This window comes from Hypanus sabinus, chromosome 1, assembly GCF_030144855.1.
Source record: "Hypanus sabinus isolate sHypSab1 chromosome 1, sHypSab1.hap1, whole genome shotgun sequence".
NCBI classification, from domain to species: Eukaryota; Metazoa; Chordata; class Chondrichthyes; order Myliobatiformes; family Dasyatidae; genus Hypanus; species Hypanus sabinus.
This window is the reverse complement of record NC_082706.1, coordinates 35,515,927-35,540,985: the sequence shown is the minus strand read 5'-3', so window position 1 is coordinate 35,540,985 and position 25,059 is coordinate 35,515,927. Positions and strand designations below refer to the sequence as shown.

At 45.4% G+C, this 25,059-nt stretch overlaps 1 protein-coding gene across 3 annotated transcripts; it reads right to left on the bottom strand.

The window, feature by feature from the left end:
* Positions 1-1,383: 1,383 nt before the first annotated feature.
* On the bottom strand, positions 1,384-18,385 carry tti2 (TELO2 interacting protein 2). 3 transcript variants are annotated; one of them, XM_059967044.1, is made up of 9 exons: positions 17,366-18,229; positions 17,091-17,243; positions 8,772-9,501; positions 8,296-8,482; positions 7,600-7,692; positions 5,966-6,147; positions 4,891-5,034; positions 4,635-4,797; positions 1,384-1,522 (listed from the first exon to the last, which is right to left on the bottom strand). In XM_059967044.1, exons 3-9 carry the CDS (start codon positions 9,458-9,460, stop codon positions 1,442-1,444), a joined length of 1,539 nt encoding a protein of 512 aa, XP_059823027.1. In that variant the 5' UTR covers positions 9,461-9,501; positions 17,091-17,243; positions 17,366-18,229; the 3' UTR covers positions 1,384-1,441. The 3 variants fall into 3 exon arrangements, with proteins under 3 accessions (XP_059823027.1, XP_059823018.1, XP_059823035.1); XM_059967035.1 differs by lacking the exons at positions 17,091-17,243; positions 17,366-18,229 and adding an exon at positions 18,250-18,385; XM_059967052.1 differs by lacking the exon at positions 17,091-17,243.
* Positions 18,386-25,059: the final 6,674 nt, after the last annotated feature.

The window sequence follows — 25,059 nt, the reverse complement described above, 5'->3', positions numbered from 1 at the left end:
TAATGGCAAGGTGTTCAGATGGTAGAGATGTATGAGTTACACTCTGCAGTATACTGACCAGTTGAGTGTTTGCCCCAGATATTTAAGTAGTTGTTTGGATAGCTACATTTGCATGTGCACAGTAAGTGTGGTGTTGGAACATTTTCTCTGACTATCTTGCTAATGCTCTCAGAATAGCTTTCTGATATTGGAAGCTGTGAGGCTGTCTCCCCCCCCCCCCCCAGAGTTACCATGCTTGGGAGTGCTTGTGCACGAATTGCAAAAGGTTGGTTTGCAGGTACAGCAGGCTATCAAGACGGCAAATGGAGTGTTGACTTTCATTGCTAGAGGGATTGAATTTAAGATCAGGGAGGTTATGTTGCAACTGTACAGGGTACTGGTGAGGCCGCACTTGGAGTATTGCGTACAGTTCTGGTTTCCTTACTTGAGAAAGGATATATTGGCTTTGGAGGTGGTGCAGAGGAGGTTCACCAGGTTTATTCCAGAGATGAGGGGGGTTAGACTGAGGAGAGATTGAACTGTATTTGCTAGAATTCAGAAGAATGAGAGGAGATCCTATAGAAACTTATGAAAGGGTTAGATAAGATAGAGGCAGGGAGGTTGTTTCCACATGTTGGTGAGACTAAAAATGGGGGACATAGCCTGAAGCTTTTTTGGGGGGGGTGGGTGGGAAGAGAGTAAATTTAGGATGGAGATGAGGAAGAACTGCTTTTCCCAAAGAGTGGTGCATCTGCGGAATTTTTTGCCCAGTGAAGCAGTGGCGTCTACCTCAGTAAATATATTTCAGACAAGGCTGGATAGATTTTTGAATAATAGGGGAATTAAGGGTTATGGGTAGGTGGAGATGAGTCCATGATCTTATTGAATGGCGGATCAGGCTCGACAGGCCCGATGGCCTACTTCTGCTATTTCTTATGTAGTGCAATTACATTGGGAGGTAGGAATCTTTCAGTATTCAGCATTGATGTTCTTCCATGAATTAACAATGCTTTCCAAGCATAGGGCCTGAAGAGACTGTCTTATAGTTCCACAAATATTCACGCTGGAGCTTCTCAGCAGTTTGGCTTGTCTTAATTGTCTGGCTGAAAACCACAGCCCTTTGAATGCCGAGATCTCAGCACTCCCGTTTGCTTTACCCTTTTGTTGGACATGCCTTCATCTGCCTAATTAAGTTATGGAATGACTTGCAAAAGCTTTTACCCATTTGACCAAGTCTCCTGTTTTAGTATCCGAGTGAGGAAGTTTTTGTACGCTACCCTGTAACGTCATTTGAGAATGAGTGCTGACACTGAGCCAAGGTTTCCTGAGCAGAAGTGAGTGAATACAAACCATCCATAGTGACCATTGCAGGGTAAATTCCAGTATCTGAAACGAGCTGGACAATGACCACAAAGTTTTGCCTGTTTATTACAGTCCTGTACAGATACATTTGCAATACTTGTTACATGTCTTGCTGAACCCGTTGCAGACACTCCAGCACGGTCACGTTTTCACAATTCTGCCGCACTCCTTCCAGGAGAACCTGAAGAGCACAAACGAGATAAAGGACCATTATCCCTGCGGCAATGGCTCAGGTACAGGTTGCCTGGTGAAATCAAATAGCATCTTAGCTATCCTTCGTGTGTAAGAACTTTGATCTAAGCTTTCTTAAAACCTGCTTTGGATTTCGTTTCCATTGGCCTCTAGAGTGGAAACTAAGGATTGCAGTTTGTTGGCAATTGTTACAAAGGCACAATCAGAAAACTAAACCCCTGGCTCTGAAACCAATGCAGTTATTTTAATTTTAAAGTATTTTGCTAATACAGTAATTATCTCTGAATAAAAATGTATCTGGTAAAAAAAAAGTTCATTTATGAGAATTGGTTTTGTCAATGTTGTAATTAAAAAAAACTGCATTTGTGATGTCATGAACTTATAACATAGAATAGTACAGGCCCTTAGGCCCACAATGTTGTGCCAACCCCTAAACCCTGCCTCCCATATAACCCCCCACCTTAAATTCCTCCATATACCTGTCTAGTAAGTCTCTTAAATTTCACTAGTGTATCTGCCTCCACCACTGACTCAGGCAGTGCATTCCACGCACCAACCACTCTCTGAGTAAACAACCTTCCTCTAATGTCCCCCTTGAACTTTCCACCCCTTACCTTAAGGCCATATCCTCTTGTATTGAGCAGTGGTGCCCTGGGGAAGAGACGCTGGCTGTCCACTCTGTCTATTCCTCTTAATATCTTGTCTCCTCTCATCCTCCTCCTCTCCATAGAGTAAAGCCCTAGCTCCCTTAATCTCTGATCATAATCCATACTCTCTAAATCAGGCATCATCTCGTAAATCTCTTCTGTACCCTTTCCAATGCTTCCACATCCTTCCTATAGTGAGGCGACCAGAACAGGACACAGTACTCCAAGTGTGGCCTAACCAGAGTTTTATAGAGCTGCATCATTACCTTGCGACTCAAACTCTATCGCTAGACTTATGAAAGCTAACACCCCATAAGCTTTCTTAACTACCCTATCTACCTGTGAGGCAACTTTTGGGGATCAGTGGACATCTAACCCCAGATCCCTCTGCTCCTCCACACTACCAAGTATCCTGCCATTTACTTTGTACTCCGCCTTGTTGTCCTTCCAAAGTATACCACCTCACATTTCTCCGGGTTGAACTCCATCTGCCACTTCTCAGACCACTTCTGCATCATATCAATGTCTCTCTGCAATCTTCGACAATCCTCTACACTATCCACACCACCACCAACCTTCCACCCAGCCCTCAAATTCACTTGGTCCATCACGGACACTTCTCTCCCCTTTTTTGCTCTCTTGGTCTCCATCTCTGGAGACGTATTTTTATAAACCCACTGACTCTCATAACTGCCTCGACTATACCTCTTCCCACCCTGCCAAATGTAAAAATGTTATTCCCTATTCAGAGTTCCTCCGTCTCTGCTGCACCTGCTCCCAGGATGAGGCTTTCCTTTCAAGGACATCTCAAATTCAAGGATCGTGGTTTCCCTTTTGCCAATATCAATGGTGCCCTCACCCGCATCTCCTCCATTTCCTGCACTTCGGCCCTCACCCCAGCCTCCTGTCACCACAACAGGGACCGAGTTCTCCTTGTCCTCACCAGCCTCCGGATTCAGCATATTATCCTCTGCAACTTCCGCCACCTTCAACAGGACCCCACCACTAAGCACATCTTTCCCTCTTTCCACAGGGATTGTTCCCTCCGCAACTCCCTAATCCGCATGTCCCTCCCCACGGATCTCCCACCTGGCACTTAGCCCTGCAAGGGTAATTGCTACACCTCCTCTCTTACTACCATTCAGGGCCCCAAACAGTCCTTCCAGGTGAGGCCGCACTTCATGTGTGAGTCTGTTGGGGTAATCTATTGCATCCGGTGCGGCCTCATCTACATTGGCAAGACCCGACGCAAATTGGGGAACCGCTTTATCGAGCACCACCGCTCCGCCACAACAGATGGGATCTCCTGGTTGCCACCCACTTCAATTCTGCTTCATATTCTCATTTGGATATGTCCATACATGGCCTCCTCTACTGCCATAAATAAGGCTGGAGGAGCAACACCTCATATACTGTCTGGGTAGTCTCCAGCCCCTTGGCATGAACATCGAATTCTCCAACTTCCGGTAACTCCCTCCCTCTCCGTTCCCCCTTCCCAGTTTCACTCTGCCTCCTCCTCCAGCTGCCTATCACTTCTCAGGATTCTGCCGCCTTCTACTACACAGTGCTTTCCCCTTACATTCCTTCTTTACCTTTCCTGCCTATCCCCTCCCCCACCCCCTGATCTTTCCTCTTACTGGTTCTTAACCTGACACCTACCAGCCTTCTCCTTCCCATCCTCCCCCCACCTTCTTTATAGGCCCCCACCCCCTTGCTCTTCAGTCCTGACGAAGGGTTTCGGCCCAAAACGTTGACTGCTTGTTTCCATGGATGCTGCCTGACCTGCTGAGTTCCTCCAGCTTGTTGTATGTGTTGCTCTAACACCAACCTTTGTGTCGTCTGCAAACTTGTCAACCCACCCTTCTACCTCCACATCCAGGTCGTTCATAAAAATCACGAAAAGTGGAGGTCCCAGAACCGATCCTCGTGGGACACTAGTCACAACCCTCCAATCTGAATGTACTCCCTCCACCATGACCCTCTGCCTTCTGCAGGCAAGCCAGTTCTGAATCCACCTGGCCAAACTTCCCTGGATTCCATGCCTTCTGACTTTCTGAATAAGCCTACCATGTGGAACCTTGTCAGCTTCTTTTACATTCACCCGAGGGGGCTGATGGACATTATTTAAAGATTTCTGAACACCACCTCATTATTCCTGTTTTTGTACTATTTTGTAAATTGCCTTTGCACTGTACTGTTGCAAAATACACTTCACAAAATTCTGATTTTGAAAGACAGCACTTCCCCCAGGTATTCTGCTGCGGTATCTAACTTAATTTTGGTGCCCAGACTTGGACTGCAACTGTCTGAATCAGACAGAATGGTCCAACTGAGGTACAGCTGAGTGCGGAAGGGATGACAGTTAATGTTTTGAAGCATTAGTTCAGGAAATTTTAGTTAAGACTCCACCCTGCCGCCTCCCAAGTGCTGGGTGATCAGTGGGCACAGGCTTACCGTCACTTTGCGTTCACAACAGCGATTGAGCAGAATCAAGCATTGGGTGGCATCGTGTAACAGCTCCTCCCTCACCCGGGGTGGTGTTGGGCTCTGATCAGTTGCCACGTCATATATGAATTTAAGTAAGGATTTAAGCAAAACTTCCAGCCTCATGGACATCCTGTTGAATAACAAAAAAACCCAGAAAGATTGGTGAAAATTAACAGTCTCAAATCTACCCTAATGTTGTGGATTCTCCTTAGTTTAGTGGTACCTGGGCCAAGCCTGTTGGATCATGTTCTGGAATGCCTGCAGAACACAGAGCCTCGCTGTTTCCTCAGGTCCATCATACACCTCCAGATATCCAAGAATCACCCTCTGTAACCGTTTCAAATGCCGAACAACCAGAATACCGAGCCTGGCAACAAAAGCAAATCAGGGTTTAGTGATGCATATCCTGTTTGTCTCATTTCATAAAGTGATGGCGATAGCAAGAGGTGTCTGCATTCTATATGTACACAGTTTTCTGTCTGTGATCCAAGATTGGCTCCAGATAAAACAAAGTACATTATTGTAAATGTACACAATAAAAAAACGATCATCGTATAAAAATGTGATCATTTTCCAGGCCACTTCTGTCAAGTGGCAATTTCAAACAGGATTGCTGTTTTAGATTTGGAACAGTTTTTGTAGTGGCCGTTTGGTTGAGGGATGAGCCCAGCTTTCTAGTTTCTCCATTTACCAGCAAAAGCCTGCATTTTGCAATAAGATCACAAAAGTAAAAGTGTTGTCTGAAGCCTCTGATGTCCACCGGTCAGAATCACACTGAGAAATCTATGAAGCTTCTGGTAATCAGGGTTTGGGCTGGGAACAGGTGAGTTTCCATATCGATGCAACTGACTCCACAGAGTCTGCAACCCAAACAATGTTCCCTCTCGCTTGCACGCATCCTCCTACTAGCGCACAGAGGAATTTAAACTGCGCACAAAAGGTTGCCTCTGGCATGCTAAGTGTATTTCACAACCATACACAGTCACATTCCCCTTTCCTGTTTCGGATGCGGACGGTGTTGATAACACAGAGTCTGTGATGATTACTCTGCAGATTTTAGAACTGGCTTATTTATACTGATTTAATGAAGAAATTATTGATTCACTATGTCGAATTCCAAAGAAGCAAAGGGTGTGAAATCCAAAAGAATTAGTTCATTTAATACACATTGATGTGTATAATTTGATTTCTTTTAAACAATGAACAACAAACTTGGTTTTTTTGCGCACACTGGTCATTACAAATTGGAGGGAACACTGAACCCAAATGCTAATTTTGACAATAAACAGCATTCTGACCTTTCAATGAAGACAGGCAGGTGCTTGGCATATACTCTTCGAAGTGGGATCTTGTCTTCAACCTCCATATGGCTAAGTATCAGGCAGAATACTTTGTCATAGTGATTTGCTCTCTGTTGTCCTCGGGTGACGTGTGGCTTCTCTATAACTGGGAGAAGGTCGAGTAAACAGGATAGCACAGTCTAAAACAGAGAAGGGATTAGTTATGGTTCACCTCATACTCTCTGGGTGGGGGTGACGGGGTAAGAATTGTCGAGTTTGATGTACAAGCTCCAATAAAAAACGAGGAAATACTGGAATGTCGACAGAGAAGCAGAATTAAGGTTCTAGGTTGCTACGTTTTCATGCAGGAAGTCTGAATTTGGACAAGAGGTGGGGAATGTGTTGTTGAAATGCATTGTATACAGGAAGGTCAGATCAAATTTGGGTTTATTTTAGGAGCTATCAGCTAGGCTAGTCTACTCTTGCCAATTGAGCTGTTATTTCATTCTCAGTGACCCTGCCTGAACCTGCACTTCATTTTCTTCCATCATCCTCTTGAAAAAAAATCTTATCTGTCCAAAATGATAAGCTTCTTGAGATTGTGACCTCTGGTTCTAAACTCTGCTGAGTTCTGCAAGAGTCTAATCTCTCAATTTGTCAAGCATGCACTCCTGGGAACCATTTTGCACATTAGGGTGTGTCTTGTGTGTTTTTTCATTGATTCTATCATTTTTTTGTATTTACTGAGTATGCCCACAAGAAAATGAATCTTGTATATAGTGACATATACGCACTTTGATAGTAAATTTTCCTTGCATGTGATTGGCTGATGAGAAACTCACATTAATGAGCAGATGTACCTAAAAGAATGGCAACTAATTAGATGGACTGCTAAAACAGGTAAGACTCCACTTTCAGTCACTCTGCCTAACAAACACTGTAGGTAAACAATCACAAGTACACAGGCACAATGAGGGGCGAAGTGATACAAGAGACGGGGTACTGCCCCAAGTTCTGTTGACACAGTCAGTCCTGATCAGGGTTTGCCCGTGGCTGCATGTGTTTCCTGCTATGTCCCAAAGGCCTGCTAGTTGGTAGGGGAATTGCAATAAATTATCACTGGAGTAAATGTGTGGTAGAATAGGGGCAGACTTGATGAGCATTTTTGAAAGATACGAGATGGGTTTAAAAAAAAGTGGGAATAATAGATTGATTGGATTGCTCTGAGAGCCAGCATTGACTCAATGGGTAATATGGCCTTCAAAATAGTTTTTGTATCTGGATATTATAGGAATTTGCAATTCATGAGGCTGCTATGTTAATGTGAAGGTGATGCCACAAATAGCGCTCAGAGACCTGGAATCGACCCTGATACCGCTGTCTTAAGTGGCGCTTGTGACCTCCTGGGTTTCCCTGGATTCCTCCCACATTGAAGACCTTAGGTTAATCAGTCACTGCAAATCACTCCTGAGTGTAGCTAAGTGGTGAGAGAGAGAAATCGGGAGTTGATAGACAGAAGAAGGAGAATGGACTACAGGGGGAAATGGGTCTGATGCGATCATTTTTCTTGAGAGGTAGGACAGGCCAAGTTGAACAAATGTCCTGTTCCGGCCATTACAAGAGGGATAGTGTTCAGGAGTGACTTTATTCACCTGAATGAGTGAGGCTTCAGGAGTGTACAGGTGAGTGAAGAGAGCATGGTACACGACCTGTGCTCGGTTATACTGCAAGAGCTCTGCAGCAGGCTGAAAGAGAACACAAAAATGTTAGGTACACAGACACACTTTCAAAATAGAATGAAATACGAGCAAGAAAGCTACAGGGGCTAACAATGTCCATTTTAATCGAATCGACAGTCCCTCTCTCTCCAGTATAAATTCATGTTTACTGTGCATTAGAACAACTAGCCACCTTATCCAACCAAGTGTAAGCCAATTGCATTTCTCGTTTAATGTTAGACAGCAAGTAGGTGATTTGAATATCAATGTTGAAGTAAGAGGCAATCCTTCAGTTAGGTTTCAAATAACACATTTGTGAAGCATTTTAATACAATCCAATGCTCCACATCCAATTGCAGTCACTGCAATGCAGATAAAGAGTTTGCAGAAGGTCCCACAAACTGCGAATACAAACTCTGGCAGGAATACGAGTAGGACTCTGCTGTATGAATCATTACCAGATTCGTTCAGAGAACAGGAGCTTCAGTTTAATACCTGGAAGATAGTGTGGCACTTGATGCTGCCATGTTTCACCTTCTACAGAATTTTCTTTTCCTCAGACTCCTCTGCAATGTCCCCCACCCCTTCCCGCAATTCCCATTCGAGCCCCACTCTCTGGCCTCCACGTACCACATTGTCAATGACGTGCTGGAGACACCTCACACCCAGAATCTTATTCTCTGTCCTGTAGTCGTCTGAGAAGAGGAGGGACGGTGGCAGCACTGTGTCCAGGTGCTCAGCCAGCCAAGGCCTCCTCACCCTCTGCAGCAGCCACCGAAATACGTGTTTTGTGGCTGGATTCAACTTCCAGGTGTTTCTGTAGAGATTTGCACACACACAAAACAGTTACTAGCACTCTGTTAAAAAAAATGAAAAAAAGCAAAGAAGAGTGCAGTGACATGACACACCCGTAGGTGAGATCCAGCAGCTGGGAAAGAGTGGTGTGTGCAGTTCCTGCCAGCAGTACAAGCTTGGAGATACAACATGGAATCTCTCACCTTGCTGGCAACTACCTGTAGATGGGTGAATTACCTACCAGCTGAGAGCAGTTACAAAGTTTATTAGAGACCGCTGACCACTCGCTGAGGTATGTAAAATGGACTCACTTGCTCATTTGTGGCTTCATCAGATGTAGCACAGCACCCAGAGCTCCCCCGCCTTCCTCCTGTGACCCACACAGGAATTCCACAAGAGTCTTGCACCTGGATGCCTGCACTGTGGCGGCCAGCAGCTCGTCTGCAGCCAGCCGAGACGCGGCGCTGGTCCATGGCATCTCTTGGCAGTGTGTGGCGCAGAAAATGACCAGATGTGGGGAGATGCCATTCAAAACAGAGCTGGGTGGAACTCCGGCAGCAGAGCTGGACATCGCTTGCACCGGCCTTACTGACAGTTTACTGAGAAGAATCTGAAATACCTCCGCCACGCTGTGGGCCCTCCCAGGGACTGTGCAATAGGCACTGTCAGGCAGCTCCCCGACGTCGGACTCACACTGTGGCAACGCTGAGTACTGGGTCAAAAGCACCGTCAGGTCCACGTACATTTGAACAATACTCACAGTTTCACTTTGACAGTAATTGTTGAGAAGCCAGAGCGGATCAGCATGTAAAAGCAAATCCTTCACATTATCCACAACTGATCCTTTATCGCCCCTTAGATTTTCAGTTGACAAGTCCTCCAGAATCTTTTTCAGAACCTCTCCAATAGGAACTTTCATAACTTGGTAATACTCCTCTTGTTTTGTCCTGTTTTTGCCTGCAAGTTGCAGTTTCTGAATGATTTCTGAAGGATCTTCCATGTTATCTTCTTTTGAGTTGGAATCAGAAACTCATATTTAATCTGGGGAAAAGAAAACATGATTCTATTTTTGTGGCCGATGCAGTGTAACGAGGAGAGGACACAGTACAAGGATACAATTACAGCAATGTCTCAACTTATCGGCTGAACAACTCTGCAAAATGTAGCGGTTTATCAAAGTGTTTACAGACACTATTTTAGATGAATAGATCACTGAAAAACAAATAGAACTAAGAGACCATTTGGCCCCTGCTCCGCCCTTGGATAGGATCACGACTCATCTTCTACCTTGACAGCACCTTTCTGTATAACCCATATCCTTTAGAAATCCGTAAGATTTAAACACCTCACAATCTCCTATATACTAAACAAACAAGCCACAACAGCCCTTTTGTGTATCGAATTATAACAGGCCTTTTGAGTAGTAACACACACAAAATGCTGGTAGAACACAGCAGGCTAGGCAGCATCTATAGGGAGAAAGCACTGTCAGGTCCACGTACATTTGAACAATACTCACAGTTTCACTTTGACAGTAATTGTTGAGAAGCCAGAGCGGATCAGCATGTAAAAGCAAATCCTTCACATTATCCACAACTGATCCTTTATTGCCCTTTAGATTTTCAGTTGTTCATATGCTGTGTTCTACCTGCATTTTGTGTGTCTTGTTGTTTGAATTTCCAGCATCTGCAGATTTCCTCGTGTTTGCTCTTTAAATTCACTACTGCGAAGCCTCTGCCAGTGATGCCTACACTGAAGAAGTTTAAATCTTCTCTTCGACGGGAGTTCAGTGAAACCCTCTCTCGCTGCTCCCCATCTATAATTCCTTCGGCCTTTCAACTTTTTGATCATATTTTGACCCAGACCTGCTTTAGGTCTTACTATCTTTCCTTTTGGTTAGTCCTGACGAAGGGTCTCGGCCCGAAACGACGACAGCGCTTCTCCCTATTGATGCTGCCTAGCGTGCTGTGTTCTACTAGCATTTTGTGTGTGTTGTTGCAGATTTCCTGTTGTTTGCCTTCTGAGTAGTAAATTGTCTGAAGGGAGATGTCATGTGGACCAGTTGGGGTAACAGACCATAAGACATAGGAGCAGAATTAAGCCATTCAGCCTGCTGAGTCTGTTCAACCATTCTATCACGGCTGATCCCGGATCCCACTCAACCCCATACACCATACCCTTTGATGCCCTGCCTGATCAGAAAACTATCAACTTCCGCCTTAAATATACGCACGAACTTGGCTTCCACTGCAGTCTGTGGTAGAGCATTCCACAGATTCACTACTCTCTGGCTAAAACAAAATCCTCTGGTCTAAAGAGATACCCCTCAATTCTGAGGCTCTGCCCTCTAGTTCCAGATACCTCCATCATAGGAAACATCCTCTCCACATCCACACCTTCTAGTCCTTATAACGTTCGGTAGGTTTCAATGAGATCCCCCCCTGCACTCTTCCACAGACCCAGAATTCTGAAAGAGGTAGTTCAAGAGATTGTGGAGGCATTAGTAGTGATCATTCAAGAATCACTAGATTCTGGAACAGTTCCAGAGGACTGGAAAATTCCAAATGCTCCATTCTTTAAGAAGGGAGGGAGGCAAAACACAGAAATTTTGGCCAATTAGCCTGACTTCAATGGTTGGCAAGATCATTATTAAGGATAAGGTTTTGGGGTACCTGGAGGCACACAATAACATAGGCCAAAGCTGGCATGGTTTCCTTAAGAGGAAACATTGTCTTACAAATCCAGAAAAAAAACCAGAGGACATGGGTTAAGGATGAAGGGGGAAAAGTTTAAAGGGAACATTGAGGGGGGCTTCTTCACACAGAGAGTGGTGGGAGTGTGGAATGAGCTGCCAGATGAAGTGGTAAATGCGGGCTCACTTTTAACATTTAAAAAAAAACTTGGACAGGTACACGGATGAGAGGGGTATGGAGGGATATAGCAGGTCAGTGGGACTAGGCAGAAAAATGGTCCAGCACAGCCAAGAGGGGCCAAAGGGCCTGTTTCTGTGTGTACTGTTCTATGGTTCTAAATCCGTTGGAATTCTTTGAGGAACTAGCAGGCAGGATAGACAAAGGAGAGTCAATAGATGCTATTTACTTGGATTTTCAGAAGGCCTTTGACAAGGTGCCACACATAAGGCTGCTAAGAGACCCTGATATTGCAGGAAAGATGCTAGCATAGATAGATTGGCTGACTGAACGATGCAAAGTGAGGAAATCCTCTTCTGGTTGGCTACTGGTGACTAGTGGAGTTCCACAGGGGTCAGTGTTGGATCTACTACTTTTCATGATATATGTTAATGATTTAGATGATGGAATTGATGGCTTTGTGGTGAAGTTTGAGGATGATACAAAGACAGGTGGAGGGGAAGGTAGTGTTGAGGAAGCAGGGATTCTGCGGAAGGACGTAGGCGTATGGGCAAAGAAGCTGCAGATGGAATGCAGTGTAGGTAAATGTATGGTCTTGCATTTTGGAAGGAGTAAAGTCAAAATATTTTCTGAACTGGAGCAAATTCAAAAATTGGAGCTGCAAAGGGGCTTGTGAGTCCTTGTAAAGGATTTCCTAAAGGTTAACTTGCAGGTTGAGTCAGTGGTAAGGAAGGCAAGTGTAATGTTAGCATTCATTTCAAGAGGACAAGAACATTAAAGCAAGAATGTAATGTTGAGACTTCATAAGGCACTGGTCAAACCAGACTTGGAGTACTCTGAGCAGTTTTGCGTCCCATACCCAAGGAATGATGAGCTGGCATTGTGAAGAGTCCAACAGAGGTTCACAAGAATTATCCCAGAAATGAAAGGGTTAACATTTATTGCCTCTGGGCCTGTACTTGCTGGAGTTTAGAATGAAGGGGGAATCTCATTGAAATGTACCGAATATTCAAAAGTTGAAATAGAGTATATGTTTCCATTAGTGGGAGAGTCTCTGACCAGAAGGCATCACCTCAGAATAGGACATCCCTTTAGGATAGAGATGAGGAGGGATTTCTTTAGCCAGCGGGCATCTTGGTTAACAAGGGTGTCGAAGGTTCCAGGGAGTCATATAAAACTACAGCACAGAATCAGGCCCATTGACCTGCACCAGACCTTAGCCCTCCATTCTCAAAGCTATCCAACTTCTCTTAGAGGATGAAAACAAAATTGCATCCATCACTTGTGCTGGCAGCTTGTTCCACTCTCACCCAACTTCAGTGGGAAAAGCCTGCTTGCATTTACCCTATCTATACCACTCATAATTGTGTATACCTCTGTCAACTCTCCCCATGAATCTTCTACATTCTAAGGAAGAAAGTTCTAATCTTTCCTTATAACTCAGATCATCCAGTCTCAGCAACATCCTTGTAAATTTTCTCTGTATACTTTCAACCTTGTTTACATCTTTCCTGTAGGCAGGTGACCAAAACTGCACACAATACTCCAAAACAGGCATCACCAACATCAACTTAACATCTCAACTCCTGTAGTCAATACATTGATTTTGGAAGGTCAAAGTGCCAAAAGCTTCCTTTACAACCTATCTACCTGTAGTGTCATGTTGAATGAATTATGGACCCAGATCCCTTTGTCCCACTGCACTCCTCACTGTGTAAGACCTACTCTGGTTGGTCCTCCCAAAGTGCAACACCTCACACTTGACTGCATTAAGCTAGATCCCTCTGCAAGCTCTGAAAGTCTTCCTCACTATCCACTACATCCCCAATCTTGGTATCATATGCAAATTTGCCAATCCAGTTAACAAAACTATCATCCAGATTGTTATATAGAAGACAAACAACAATGGAGTCAGCACCAATTCTTGTGGCACAGACCTCCAGTCAGAGAGGCAACCATCTACTGCCATTCCCACAAAGCCAAAGTCCAATCCAAATTATGACCTCATCTTCAATGCCGAGAGACGGAACCTTCTTAACCAATGTCCCATGCAGGATCTTGTCAAATATGATGCTAATGTCCATGTAGACAACATCCACTTCCTTGCCTTCATCCACTTTCCAGGTAACTTCCTCAAAAAAACTCTGTAAGGTTGGTTAGACATAAGTAACACTCACAAAGCCATGTTCACTATCCCTAATCAGTCCGTATGTATGCAAATACTCATATATTTGGTCCTGCAGAATACCTTCCAATGACTTTCCCACTACTTATGTCAGGCTCACTGACTTATAATTTCCTGGCAGCATCTATAGGGAGAAGCGCTGAGAATCTATAGCCGAGAATCCCTTATACCCTCTGGATGTCAGGGTCCAGGACATCTCATATCGAGTCCTCAGCATTCATAAGTGGGAGGGTGAGCAGCCAGAGGTCGTGGTCCATGTAGGTACTGATGACATTTGCAGGAAGAGGGACGAGGTTCTGCAAAGTGAATTCAGGGAGTTAGGTGCTGAGTTAAAGGACAGAACCTCCAGGGTTGTGATCTCAGGATTGTTACCCGTGCCACGTGCTAACAAAGCCAGAACTAGGAAGATCATACAGTTTAACACATGGCTAAGCAGTTGGTATAGGAGGGAGGGCATCAGATTTTTGGACTATTAAGCTCTCTTCCAGAGGAGGTAGCCCCTGTACAGAAGAGATGGTTTGCACATGGAGGGGGACTAATATCCTACTGGGAAGGTTTGCTGGTGCTGCATGGGGGGGGGGGGTTGGGTTCAACTAAAGTTGTAGAGGAATGGGAACCCAAGTGTCAGAACAGATAGTGGAGAGATTGTGGAGACAGATGTTCGGACCTCAAAGTCAGGAAGCAAAAGGTTGAGCATGGCGTGACTGATGTTCTGAGCTACGTATATTTCATTGCAAGAAGTTTTGTGGGAAAGGCAGATGAGCTCAGGGCACGGATCAACACTTGGAAACATGGAACAGCCATTAGTGAGACTTGCAGGACTGTCAGCTCAATATTCCAGGGTTCCATTATTTTAGACATGATAGAGCGGGTGTGATTAAATGGGGAGGGGTGGCATTACTAGTCAGCAGAAAAAGCCATGGCAGTGCTCAGTCGGGACAGACTGGAGAACTCAGCTAGTGAGGCTTTATGGGTGGATCTGAGGAAGAAGAAAGGTGTGACCACATTAATGGGGCTGTATTACAGACCACCTAACAGTCTGCCAGATTTAGAGGAACAAATTTGTAGAGAGATTGCAGACTGTTGAAAGAAACATGAGATTCTGATAGTAGGTGATTTTAAACTTTCCACATATCGACTGGAACTCCCATACTGTAAAAAGACTAGATGGGGTAGAGCTTGTCAAATGTGCTCAGGAAAGTTTCCTTCATCAGTACGTAGATGTCCCAAAGAGAGAGTGTGCAATACTTGATCTGCTTTTAGGGAATGAGACAGGGCAGGGGACAGAAGTTTGTGTAGGGGAACACTTCGCATCTAGTGACCACAATGCCATTAGTTTCAAGATCGTAATAGAAAAGGATAGGTCTGGTCTGCCGGTTGGGATTCTAAATTGGAGAAAGGCTCATTTTCATGGATCTGACAAGTGTGGATTGGGACAGGCTGTTTTCTGTCAAAGGTGTATTTGGTAAGTGGGAGACATTCAGAGGTGAAATTTTGAGAGTACAAAGTTTGTATGTGCCCGTCAGATGAAAAGGTAAAGATAACAAGTTCAGGGAACCTTGGTTTTCAAGAGGTACCGAGATCTGAGTTAAGAGAAAAAGGAGATGCATAGCAGCTATAGGCAGGTTGGAACAACTTGGAGTACAAGAAATACAAGAGAACACTTAAAGATATCAGGAGGGTTAAAAGAGGCATGGGATTGCTATAGCAGATTCTTAAGGGCTTCTACGGACATTAAGAGCAAAGGGATTGCAAGGGACAAAATTGGCCCTCTGGAAGATCAGAATGGTAATCATTTGTGGAGCTAAAAGAGATGGGGAGATCTTAATTTTTTTTTTGCATCTGTATTTACTGGGGAGACAGACACAGCGTATGGAAGTGAGGCAAAGCAACTGCAAAGTCATGGACCTGATACAGATTACAGTGGAGAAGGTGCTTGCTGGCTCGGGGCAAATTGGGATGGACAAATCCCCAGTGCCTTATAAGGTGTTCCCTTGGACCCCGTGAGAGGCAAGTGCAGTAGATGCAAGAGCCATAGCAGAAATATTTAAATCAGGTGACATTTTGGAAGATTGAGGATAGCCAATGTTGTTCCGCTGTTTAAGAAAGGCTCTGAGAACAAACCAGGAAATTATAGGCAAACACGAGGAAATCTGCAGATGCTGGAAATTCAAGCAACAAACATAAAATGCTGGTGGAAAACAGCAGGCCAGGCAGCATCTATAGGGAGAAGCGCTGTCGACATTTCGGGCTGAGACCCTTCATCAGGACTAACTGAAAGGAAAGATAGTAAGAGATTTGAAAGTAGGAGGGGGAGGGGAAAATGCAAAATGATAGGAGAAGACCGGAGGGGGTGGGATGAAGTTAAGAGCTGGAAAGGTGATTAAAAGGGATACAGAGCTAGAGAACAGAAAGGGTCATGGGATGGGAGGCCGAGGGAGAAAGAAAGGGGGAGGGGAGCACCAAAGGGAGATGGAGAACAGGCAGAGTGATGGGCAGAGGGAGAAAAAAAACTAAATATATCAGGGATGGGGTAAGAAGGGGAGGGGCATTAACGGAAGTTAGAGAAGTCAATGTTCATGCCATCAGGTTGGAGGCTACCCAGCCGCTATACAAGGTGTTGTTCCTCCAACCTGAGTGTGGCTTCATCTCGACAGTAGAGGAGGTCATAGACAGACATTATCAGAATGGGAATGGGATGTGGAATTAAAATGTGTGGCCACTGGGAAATCCTGCTTTCTCTGGCGGACAGCAAAATGGTCTCCCAGTCTGCGTCGGGTCTCACCGATATATAAAAGGCCACACTGGGAGCACCCACCATATACCACACCAGCCGACTCACAGGTGAAGTGTTGCCTCACCTGGAAGGACTGTCTGGGGCCCTGAATGGTGGTGGGGGAGGAAGTGTAAGGGAAGGTGTAGCACTTGTTCCATTTACAAGGATAAGTGCCAGGAGGGAGATCGGTGGGAAGGGATTGGGGGGGGGGGGGGGGATGAATGGTCAAGTTTGGAGGAACAACACCTTTTATACCGGATCCCTTACACTTCCCTTCTAAGCCAGTCAGTGATTGTTGGGTTCCTGTTGTTGAGAAGGATGAACACAGGGGTAATCTGCACTGGCTGTTTACCCCCGTTTCCCTTCTCTACTGTCACCCAGTTTCCTGTGTCCTGCACCTTGGGTGTAACTACCTCTCTAGGGAAGACAGGAGAATTGGGTTGAGAGGGAAAATTTATCAGCCAAGATTGAAAGATGGAGGAAACTTGATGGGCCAAATTCTGCTCCTATGTCATATGGAATTTCAGATTCACCATCCTGTGTGTGAAGAAATTTGTTCTCATCACTGTACAGAATGGTCTTAAAAAGCCAGTTTACAGGGTTTTTTTTAAAACAGAAGTTGTCTTGATTTACTTAAATCAACATAGAGTTCAGCAAAAATAAAATGTAGAATTTTCAAATCTCAGCATTTGTACTTAAAATGCCCTAGTGGCAAGTGAGGCTGAGAAGCCAATCTACAAATGTCACATTACATGAAAATTAACACATTGAATATACTTTCTGTATGTTGATAACCTACATTTTCTGAAGTATTATTTGACCAGACTGTATGGTGAGATCTCCAGAACTTAAGACAAGGGACTTGATGCATTTAGAAAATGTTATTTCTCTTGACGCATCTCCTGCTTTCCATCCTCCATATTGTTTAAGGTACCGTAGTGTTAAATAAATCCTGGATATATTCAATAAAACAGATTATGGAGCGTCAGCCTTCACGAGGCGGAGGATTGAGATCGAGAGCTGCGAGGTTCTGGTCAGACCACAATTAAGAGTATCGTGTTCAATTCTGCTTACCTCATTTCTAAAGAGAAATGCAGCTTTTCTCTGAACAACATCCTCACAAATCTCCTCTGAATCATCACTGGGAAGCATGTGGGAGATTTAGCAACAGCAGAGTGTATTTACCAGGTTGCTGCCTGGATTACCGGGCACGTTATAGGAGGAGAGGTCGAGTGAGCTAGTGCTTTTCTCTTTGGGGTGATGGGATGCATAAGATGATGAGGGGCACGGACAGAGTGAACAGCCAGTGCCCTTCCCCACTCCTCCAAGGCAACAATGGCCAATACCAGAGGACATCCGTTTAAGACGAGTGGAGGAAAGTTTAGGGGAGATGTCAGAGGTATATATCTTTATACACAGAGGGTAGTGGGTGTCTAGAATACACTGCCACGGCGCTGGTGGAGGCCGATAGAATAGGGACATTTAAATTTTTAGATGGAAGAAAAGTAAGTGTTATAGAGTAGGTTTAGATTGGTCGGTGCAGCACCGTGGGCCGAAGTGCTGGATTTGTTTTCTGTTCAATGAATGCACGAACTCCAGTGATCGTCTCTGGAGAGAAACAGCACAATCTGTCCCCTTCTGGACGCGGATGCACGGCGATGCCATCTTCTCCAGTTCTCTGTCGGACGGTGCATTTTCCTGCGACCGCCCCTGACGGCCCCCTTCCCCCGGATCCCTGGCCCGTTACAGCCTCTCGTTCGGCCGAGCCGGATCCAGGGTTGGGCGAGGGAGGTGGTAGCCCGGAGTCCTGCTCCAGGACCCCACCTCTGCACCGCACCCAATCCCCCGGGGATGAGGAGGCACCGATCCGGCCTGAGCCCGCCGATGAACGCCCGGCGCCCCGGCCCCGGAATCCTCGGGCTGAGGCCCTCCCGCCCCCGACGTAAACAACCCCTCACCTCCTCCCCCGCGGCGCGGAGTGTACTTCCGGTCAGAACACCGCTCCAACGGAAATGCCGGCCTGCTCCGACGCCAGCCGGATGTGGAGTAAAACCCCGCCAACGCGCTCGGTGTCACCGCCTCTCAGGCGTCCGGACAACTGTGACGCGGAATTGTAGTTCCGGACCTTAAACAGGCAGGTGGATGGCGCATGTGTAAATGTGTAAAGTCATGTGTGAATAGTTCTGAATGTAGAACTCGTGTACTTGCAATCAAAGTTCAAAGTAAATTCATTATTGAAGTATATATACAACCCTGAGATTCAATTACTCAATAAATCCATAGAATAATAACCATAACAGAATCATTGAGTGACCGCACCAAATTGGGCGTTCAACCAGCGTGTGCAAAAGACAACAAACTGCACAAATACAAAAAAAACTAGTAATAATAAATAAGCAATAGATATCGAGAACATGAGACGATGGGTCCTTGAAAGTGAGCCCACAGGCTGTGGGAACAGTTTAGTGATGGGGGCAAGTAAAGTCGAATGAAGTTACCCCCTTTTGTCCAAGAATCTAATGTTTGGGGGGTAATAACTGTTCCTGAACATGGGCTGTGAGTCCCAAGGTTTCTATACCTTCTTCCTGATGGCAGCAGTGAGAAGAGAACATGTCCTGGGTGGTGGGGGTCCCTGATGATGGATGCTGCTTTCCTGTGACAGTTCTTCTGTGTGGAAGTGCTTAATGGTGGGGAGGGCTTTAACCATGTTGTACTGGACCATATCCACTACTTTTTGGAGGATTTTCCATTAAAGGACCATACCATTTCCATACCAGGCCGTGATGCAGCCAGTCAGTATACTCTCCACCACACATCAATAGAAGTTTGTCAAAGTTTTAGATGTCATGCCAAATCTTTGCAAACTCCTAAGTAGAAGCATTGCTGTGCTTTCTTCATAATGGTACTTATGTGCTGGGCCCAGGACAGGTCATCCAAAATAATAACACCAGGGAATTTAAAGTGCCTGACCCTCTCCACCTCTGATCCTCTGATGAGGACTGGCTGGCGGACCTTTGGGTTCCTCCTCCTGAACTCGATAATCAGCTCTTCAGTCTTGCTGACGTTGAGTGAGCAGTTGTTGTTATGACACCACTCAGCCAAATTTTCAATCCCCCTCCAATATGGTGAGTCATCATCACCTTTGATTTGGCCTATGGCAGTGATGTCGTTAACAAACTAAAATATGGCATTGGATCTGTGCTTACCCTAACAGTCATAGGCATAAAGCAAGTAGAGCAGGGGCTAAGCACACGGCCTTGTGGTGCACTTGTGCTGTTGGAGATCATGGAGGAGTCAATCAAAGCTGACTGGGGTCTACAAGTGAGAAAACCCAGGATCCAATTGCACAAGGAGGTATTGATGACAAGGTCTTGAAGCTTATTGATTAGTTTTGAGGGGATGATGGTATTGAATACTGAGCTGTTGTTGATAAAGAGCAACCTGAGGTATGCATCTTTGCTGTCCAGATGTTCCAGGGTTGAGTGAAGAGCCGATGAGATGGCATCTGCTGTAGACCTATTACTCCGGTGGGCAAACTGGAGCAGATTCAAGTTGCTTCTCAGGCAGGAGTTGATGTTTAATCACCAACCTCTCAAAACTCTTCATCTATATGGATGTAAGTGCCAATGGGTGATAGTCTCTGAGATAGGTCACTACGTTTTCCTTAGGCACCAGTATATTTGAAGACTGCTTGAAGCAGGTGGGTACCTCAGACTGCCGATGAACATTCCAGCCAGTTGATCAGCACTGATCTTCAGTGCTCAGCCAGGTACCCCGTCTGGGCCGGATGTTTTCCGTGGGTTCACCCTCCTGAAGTACGCTCTCACGTCAGCCTCAGAGACTGAAATCACCAGGTCATTGGGGCTGTGGGAGTTCGAGATGGTCTCTCCATGTTTTGACGGTCAAAGCGTGCATGGAAGACATTGAGCTCATCTGGAAGCGAAGCCCCTTTAGCACCTATGTCGCTTGTTTTTGCTTTGTAAGGGGAGATAGCATTCAAGCCCTTGCACAAGGAGATGCTTCATTGATTCACGTTTAGTCTGGAATTGCCACTTTGCCCCTGGGATGGCTTTCTGGAGATTGTACCTGGACCTCTTGTAACTTTCTTGGTCAGCAGACCTGAAAGCCTCTAATCTGGCCCTCAGTAGATTGGTACAGGATTTTAGTACTTGGCCAGTTACCCTGTCTGAATTCACCCTGTATTGCACATCTATGTATATAACCTCATCTTATTTATTTATATTTATTGTGTTCATTGTGCTTATTGTTTTGTATGCTGCATTGCATCTGGAGTAACAACCTTCTTTACAGTTGATGAAAACGCTCGATTACTGATGAATAACAATAAACAATCCGGATTCACCGAGAGGTGAACCTGATCAAGTTACTTAAAATGCCCAGAAAATTCCCTCCGATGACGAGTAATTAGAACTTTAAAATTAGACATGGTCCTTTAGTAGTCCTGTCGGAGAAGTAGTTTCCCAAACGCTTATTTGAAGTTTCATTTGTTATCAAAGTGTACAACTCTGAAACTCTTCTTCTCCAGACAGCCACGAAACCAAGAGAGAAAAGAACGCCAGCGTGACCATCAACCTCAAAAACCCTCGTCCCCGCACAGAAAAACGGAACAGGCACTACAACCCCCAAATCCCCCTACTCCGCACAAAAAGGTTGAGCAAAAAACACGTGTAAAGGGGGTTTCTTCTTTTTCCTTGTTACTGGTGTGTCGATCAAAATGGCTTCTTTGTTTTGTTAAAAGCAGGAATGCTTCTTTGTTGCGGGAGAGTGCTGGAAGTTTGTTTGGGTTAAAATTTACTGATAATGAGAATTGTATTCCTTTGTAAACCAACTGGGATTAATGTTGTTCTCTCTTCTGAGTCTGTAAGCTAATGTTGGCGGGCTTTTGGGCAGATTGGCGTGAGGGGGTGAGAGAGAGAGGACATAAACTGGGCGAGGAACGGACTGCAAGCAGGGGTCTGAGGCCAGGAGGTACCCCGAGGAGAGGAGATGAAGCTAGATGTGCTTGATTGACCACTTTGGAGGGTCCTGAGCTGCGAGTCGAGGAGTTCGGAGGGGATCGAATGGCGGCCAGAAGACTTCAGTAATTGAGCTCCAACGGCTGTGCACGAAGTGGTTTGGACTTTGATAAGTTTGGCGCCTTTTCTTTATTTTTTTTCCTTCATATATACTGTATCGTTATTAATCACTTAGTTATAGTAACCTTTATAAATTGTACTCATTTAATCGCATATGGTGTACTGTCTGTTTTTGGGCGAGGCGGGGACATCACACAGCATCCACACCAGCTGATTACCCAGTTTGGCGGGGCCGAAGGCTGCTCCCCCTAGACGAGAACGAGCTGAGCGAGCCTGAGGCGACCCAGGGGGTTACACACAGAATACTGAAAAAACTGTAAGATCAATAAAAGTCTATAGTCCCCAGTCCACATCCACAATGCAGAAAGCCTGGGTGACAATCTCCGGGCATGATGGGCGGGCTTTCCCTTCTCCTTTAGCACAGCAGAGGCATCCTCAGCGATCAAAAGGCAAGTAGCCGGTGCTCAGTTTCTGCATTTGCATCGATGTTTCAACCTTCCTCGTCGCTATAATAGGTTTAATCGGTGAAATGGAGCCAAACCTTAGCCTGCCCGCCACGAGGTCCACGCACGCTGCCTCTGACTCCCAGAATCCTCTCAGAGAGTGCTGAGCGCTGGCACACCCAAACGACGTCCAAGCAGTAAACCACAGGCTCCAACAGAATCACATCCAAGATGAAAAACAAACGTAAGAGGCATAAAAGAAGTTAAATATCTGGTTTCATGATCTATCCAGAAGACGTTGACTGAAGGAGCGTTGTACACAGGCGCCATCTTGACCGGAACTCCTGCATATCCTCTTTTCGGTCAAAGGTCAACGCAAATCTGAAGTCTTCAGCTCCAAAGACTGAGATTGATCAAACGTTGGACTCAGCTATGTTAGCCCATGGCATTATAGGGAAAATATTAGCATGGATAGAAGATTGGCTGACTGGCGGGAGGCAAGGAACCAAAGGGGCCATTTCTGTTTGGCTGCCAGCTGACTAGGGATGGTCCACGGGGGGTTGGTGCTGGGACTGCTTCTTTGTCCATTGTACGACAATGATCTGGATGGTGGAAGTGTTGGCTTTGTGGTTCAGTTTGAGGATGATACGAAGATAGGTGGAGGGGCAGGCAGTATAGAGGAAGCAGGGAGTCTGCAGAAGGACTTGGGCAGATTAGGAGAATGGGCAAAGAAGTCCCAGATGAAATAAAGGGTAGGAAAGTGTACTTTGGTAGAAGGAATAAAGGTGTAGACTATTTTCAAAATGGGGAGAAAATCTAGAAATCAGAAATGCAAAGGGACTTGGGAGTCCTCGTGCGAGATTCCCTAAAGGTTGAGTCGGTGGTAAGGAAGCCAAACACAATGCAAGTGTCCATTCTGAGAGGACTAGAATATAAAAGCTGGACAAGGCATCGGCCAGACCACACTTGGAGAATTGTGCGCAGTTTTGGGTCTGTTATCTGAGATAGGATGCGCTGGGACCGGAGAGGGTCCAGAGGAGGTTCATGAGAAGGATCCAGGGAATGAAAGGGTTAACATTTGAGGAGCGCTTGATGGCTTAGGGTCTGTACTCGCTGGAGTTTAGGGGAATGTCATTGCATCCCATCTAATATTGGAAAACCTAGTTACAGTAGACATGGAGAGGATGTTTCCAGCAGTGGGGGAGTCCAGGATCAGTGGGCACTCAGAATAGAAGGATATCAGAGATGAGGAGGAATCTTTTTAGCCAGATGGTGGTGCAAATATGGAATTCATTGTCACAGACAGCTGTGGAGGCAAAGTCATTGGATATATTTAGAGTTGATTTTGACATGTTCTTGATTAGTTAGGTCATCAAAGATTATGGGGAGAAGGCGGCAGAATGGGGTTGAAAGGTTTAATACATCAGCCATGATGGAATGTCCGGAGCAGACTCAATGGGCTGAATGGCCTCATTCTGCTCCTATGCCATATGGACTGATGGTCGACATTAGGGAAGGTGTCAAATGGAACCAAGAGGGAGAACACAGAGATGAGAAGTGAGTCTCATTGGGTTGGGGCTGCTTAATGGGCTGATGAGACCTGTTAGAAAATTTACCCTAAAACAAGGTGGATTCAGTTTGGTTGCCAGTTTCTGTCAGAAAGGAAAGAAGTTTGTTTAGATATGTACTTTTCCTAGCTTTCGCCGTAGCACCAGTTGGGACTGACTCATTTTCAGTGTGTAGATCCTGGGTACACTCAGACTCCTCACTCCATCTGAGGACAGGAGTGAGGACAGGAGTTACCAGGACAGGAGTGTCACCTGCACGGTCAAGCCTCGATCGCAGCCTGAACCGGTGTTCACCACTATACCCACCACTAGGTGGCAGTGTCAGCCAACTCTTCTGCTTAGTAGAGATCAAGCATATCTCTCTGGCCTATAATTTTGTGGCACCACTTCATTGAAATACATAATAATGATAACTATAGATTAAACAAGACGTATTTAATAAATTAAATAACAGTGCAAAAAGAGAGCGAGAAGAAATAGTGAGGTATTATACATGGGCTCATTGTCCATACAGAAATCTGATGGCGGAGGGGAAGAAGCTGTTCCTGAAAAGTTGAGTGTGTGTCTTCAGGCTTCTGTTCCTCCTCCTTGATGTAGCAATGAGAAAAGGGCACGTCCTGGGTGATGGGCATCTTTAAAAAGGATGCCACCTTTCTGAGGCATTGTTCCTTGAAGACGTCCTCAGTGCTGGAGCTGCTTTGAGAGAATCATTTTGTCACGAGCACAGAACTTGTTGCTGGACCCCTTGCACAAGCATTTCCTTTCCTTCTGTATCTCAGCAAAGTGTGGTGGTGCAATTAGAATCACCTCTGCTTCACAGTCCAGAGATCTTCCACTTACCTCCATCTCCTCCCATGTTCCGAACATGTATGGTGTGGTTGTTTAATTCCAAACACCTAAGGGTTGGTCGACTGGCGGGTGGACAGTATGTTAGTTTTTGTGTGAGGGAGGGTTTGGGGTTTGATGTTATTGTCCTCTGTGAGGGAGGGGGAGTTTTTTAGGGTTTGCGAGTTTTGATGCATTTTCTTTCAACAACCGTAGTTTTTTTTTTGTATTTCCTGGCTATTGGGAGAAGACAAATATCAGAGCTGTATTTTAAATGCATGCTTTGAGAATAAAATGAACCTTTGAACCTTGTAATTGGCCACAGTAAATTCTCTTGTGAATGTGGAAGAGTGGTACAATCTGTGACCATGGGTGGCTAGGCATAGCTCAACTTCCATCTATAAATTTACTGACGATACAACCATTGTTGGTAGAATCTCAGGTGGTGACGAGAGGGCGTACAGGAGTGAGATATGCCAACTAGTGGAATGGTGCCGCAGCAACAACCTGGCACTCAATGTCAGTAAGATGAAAGAGCTGATTGTGGACTTCAGGAAGGGTAAGACGAAGGAACACATACCAATCCTCATAGAGGGATTAGGAGTGGAGAGAGTGTGGTGAACTACATATACCTGTCTGGACACGCCCCCTGCTGTGGTCGCGACTGGCCGGATCACAACGCCAACCTCCAACGATTTTTCCAAGTGGCCAAAGCTCTGAACCTTACTTATAACAGGGACAAGTGTGTGTTCAGAACCACCCGACTCGCTATCCTTGGGTATGTCGTGGAGAACTGGGTCATTGGCCCTGATCCTGACCGTATGCGCCCCCTGATA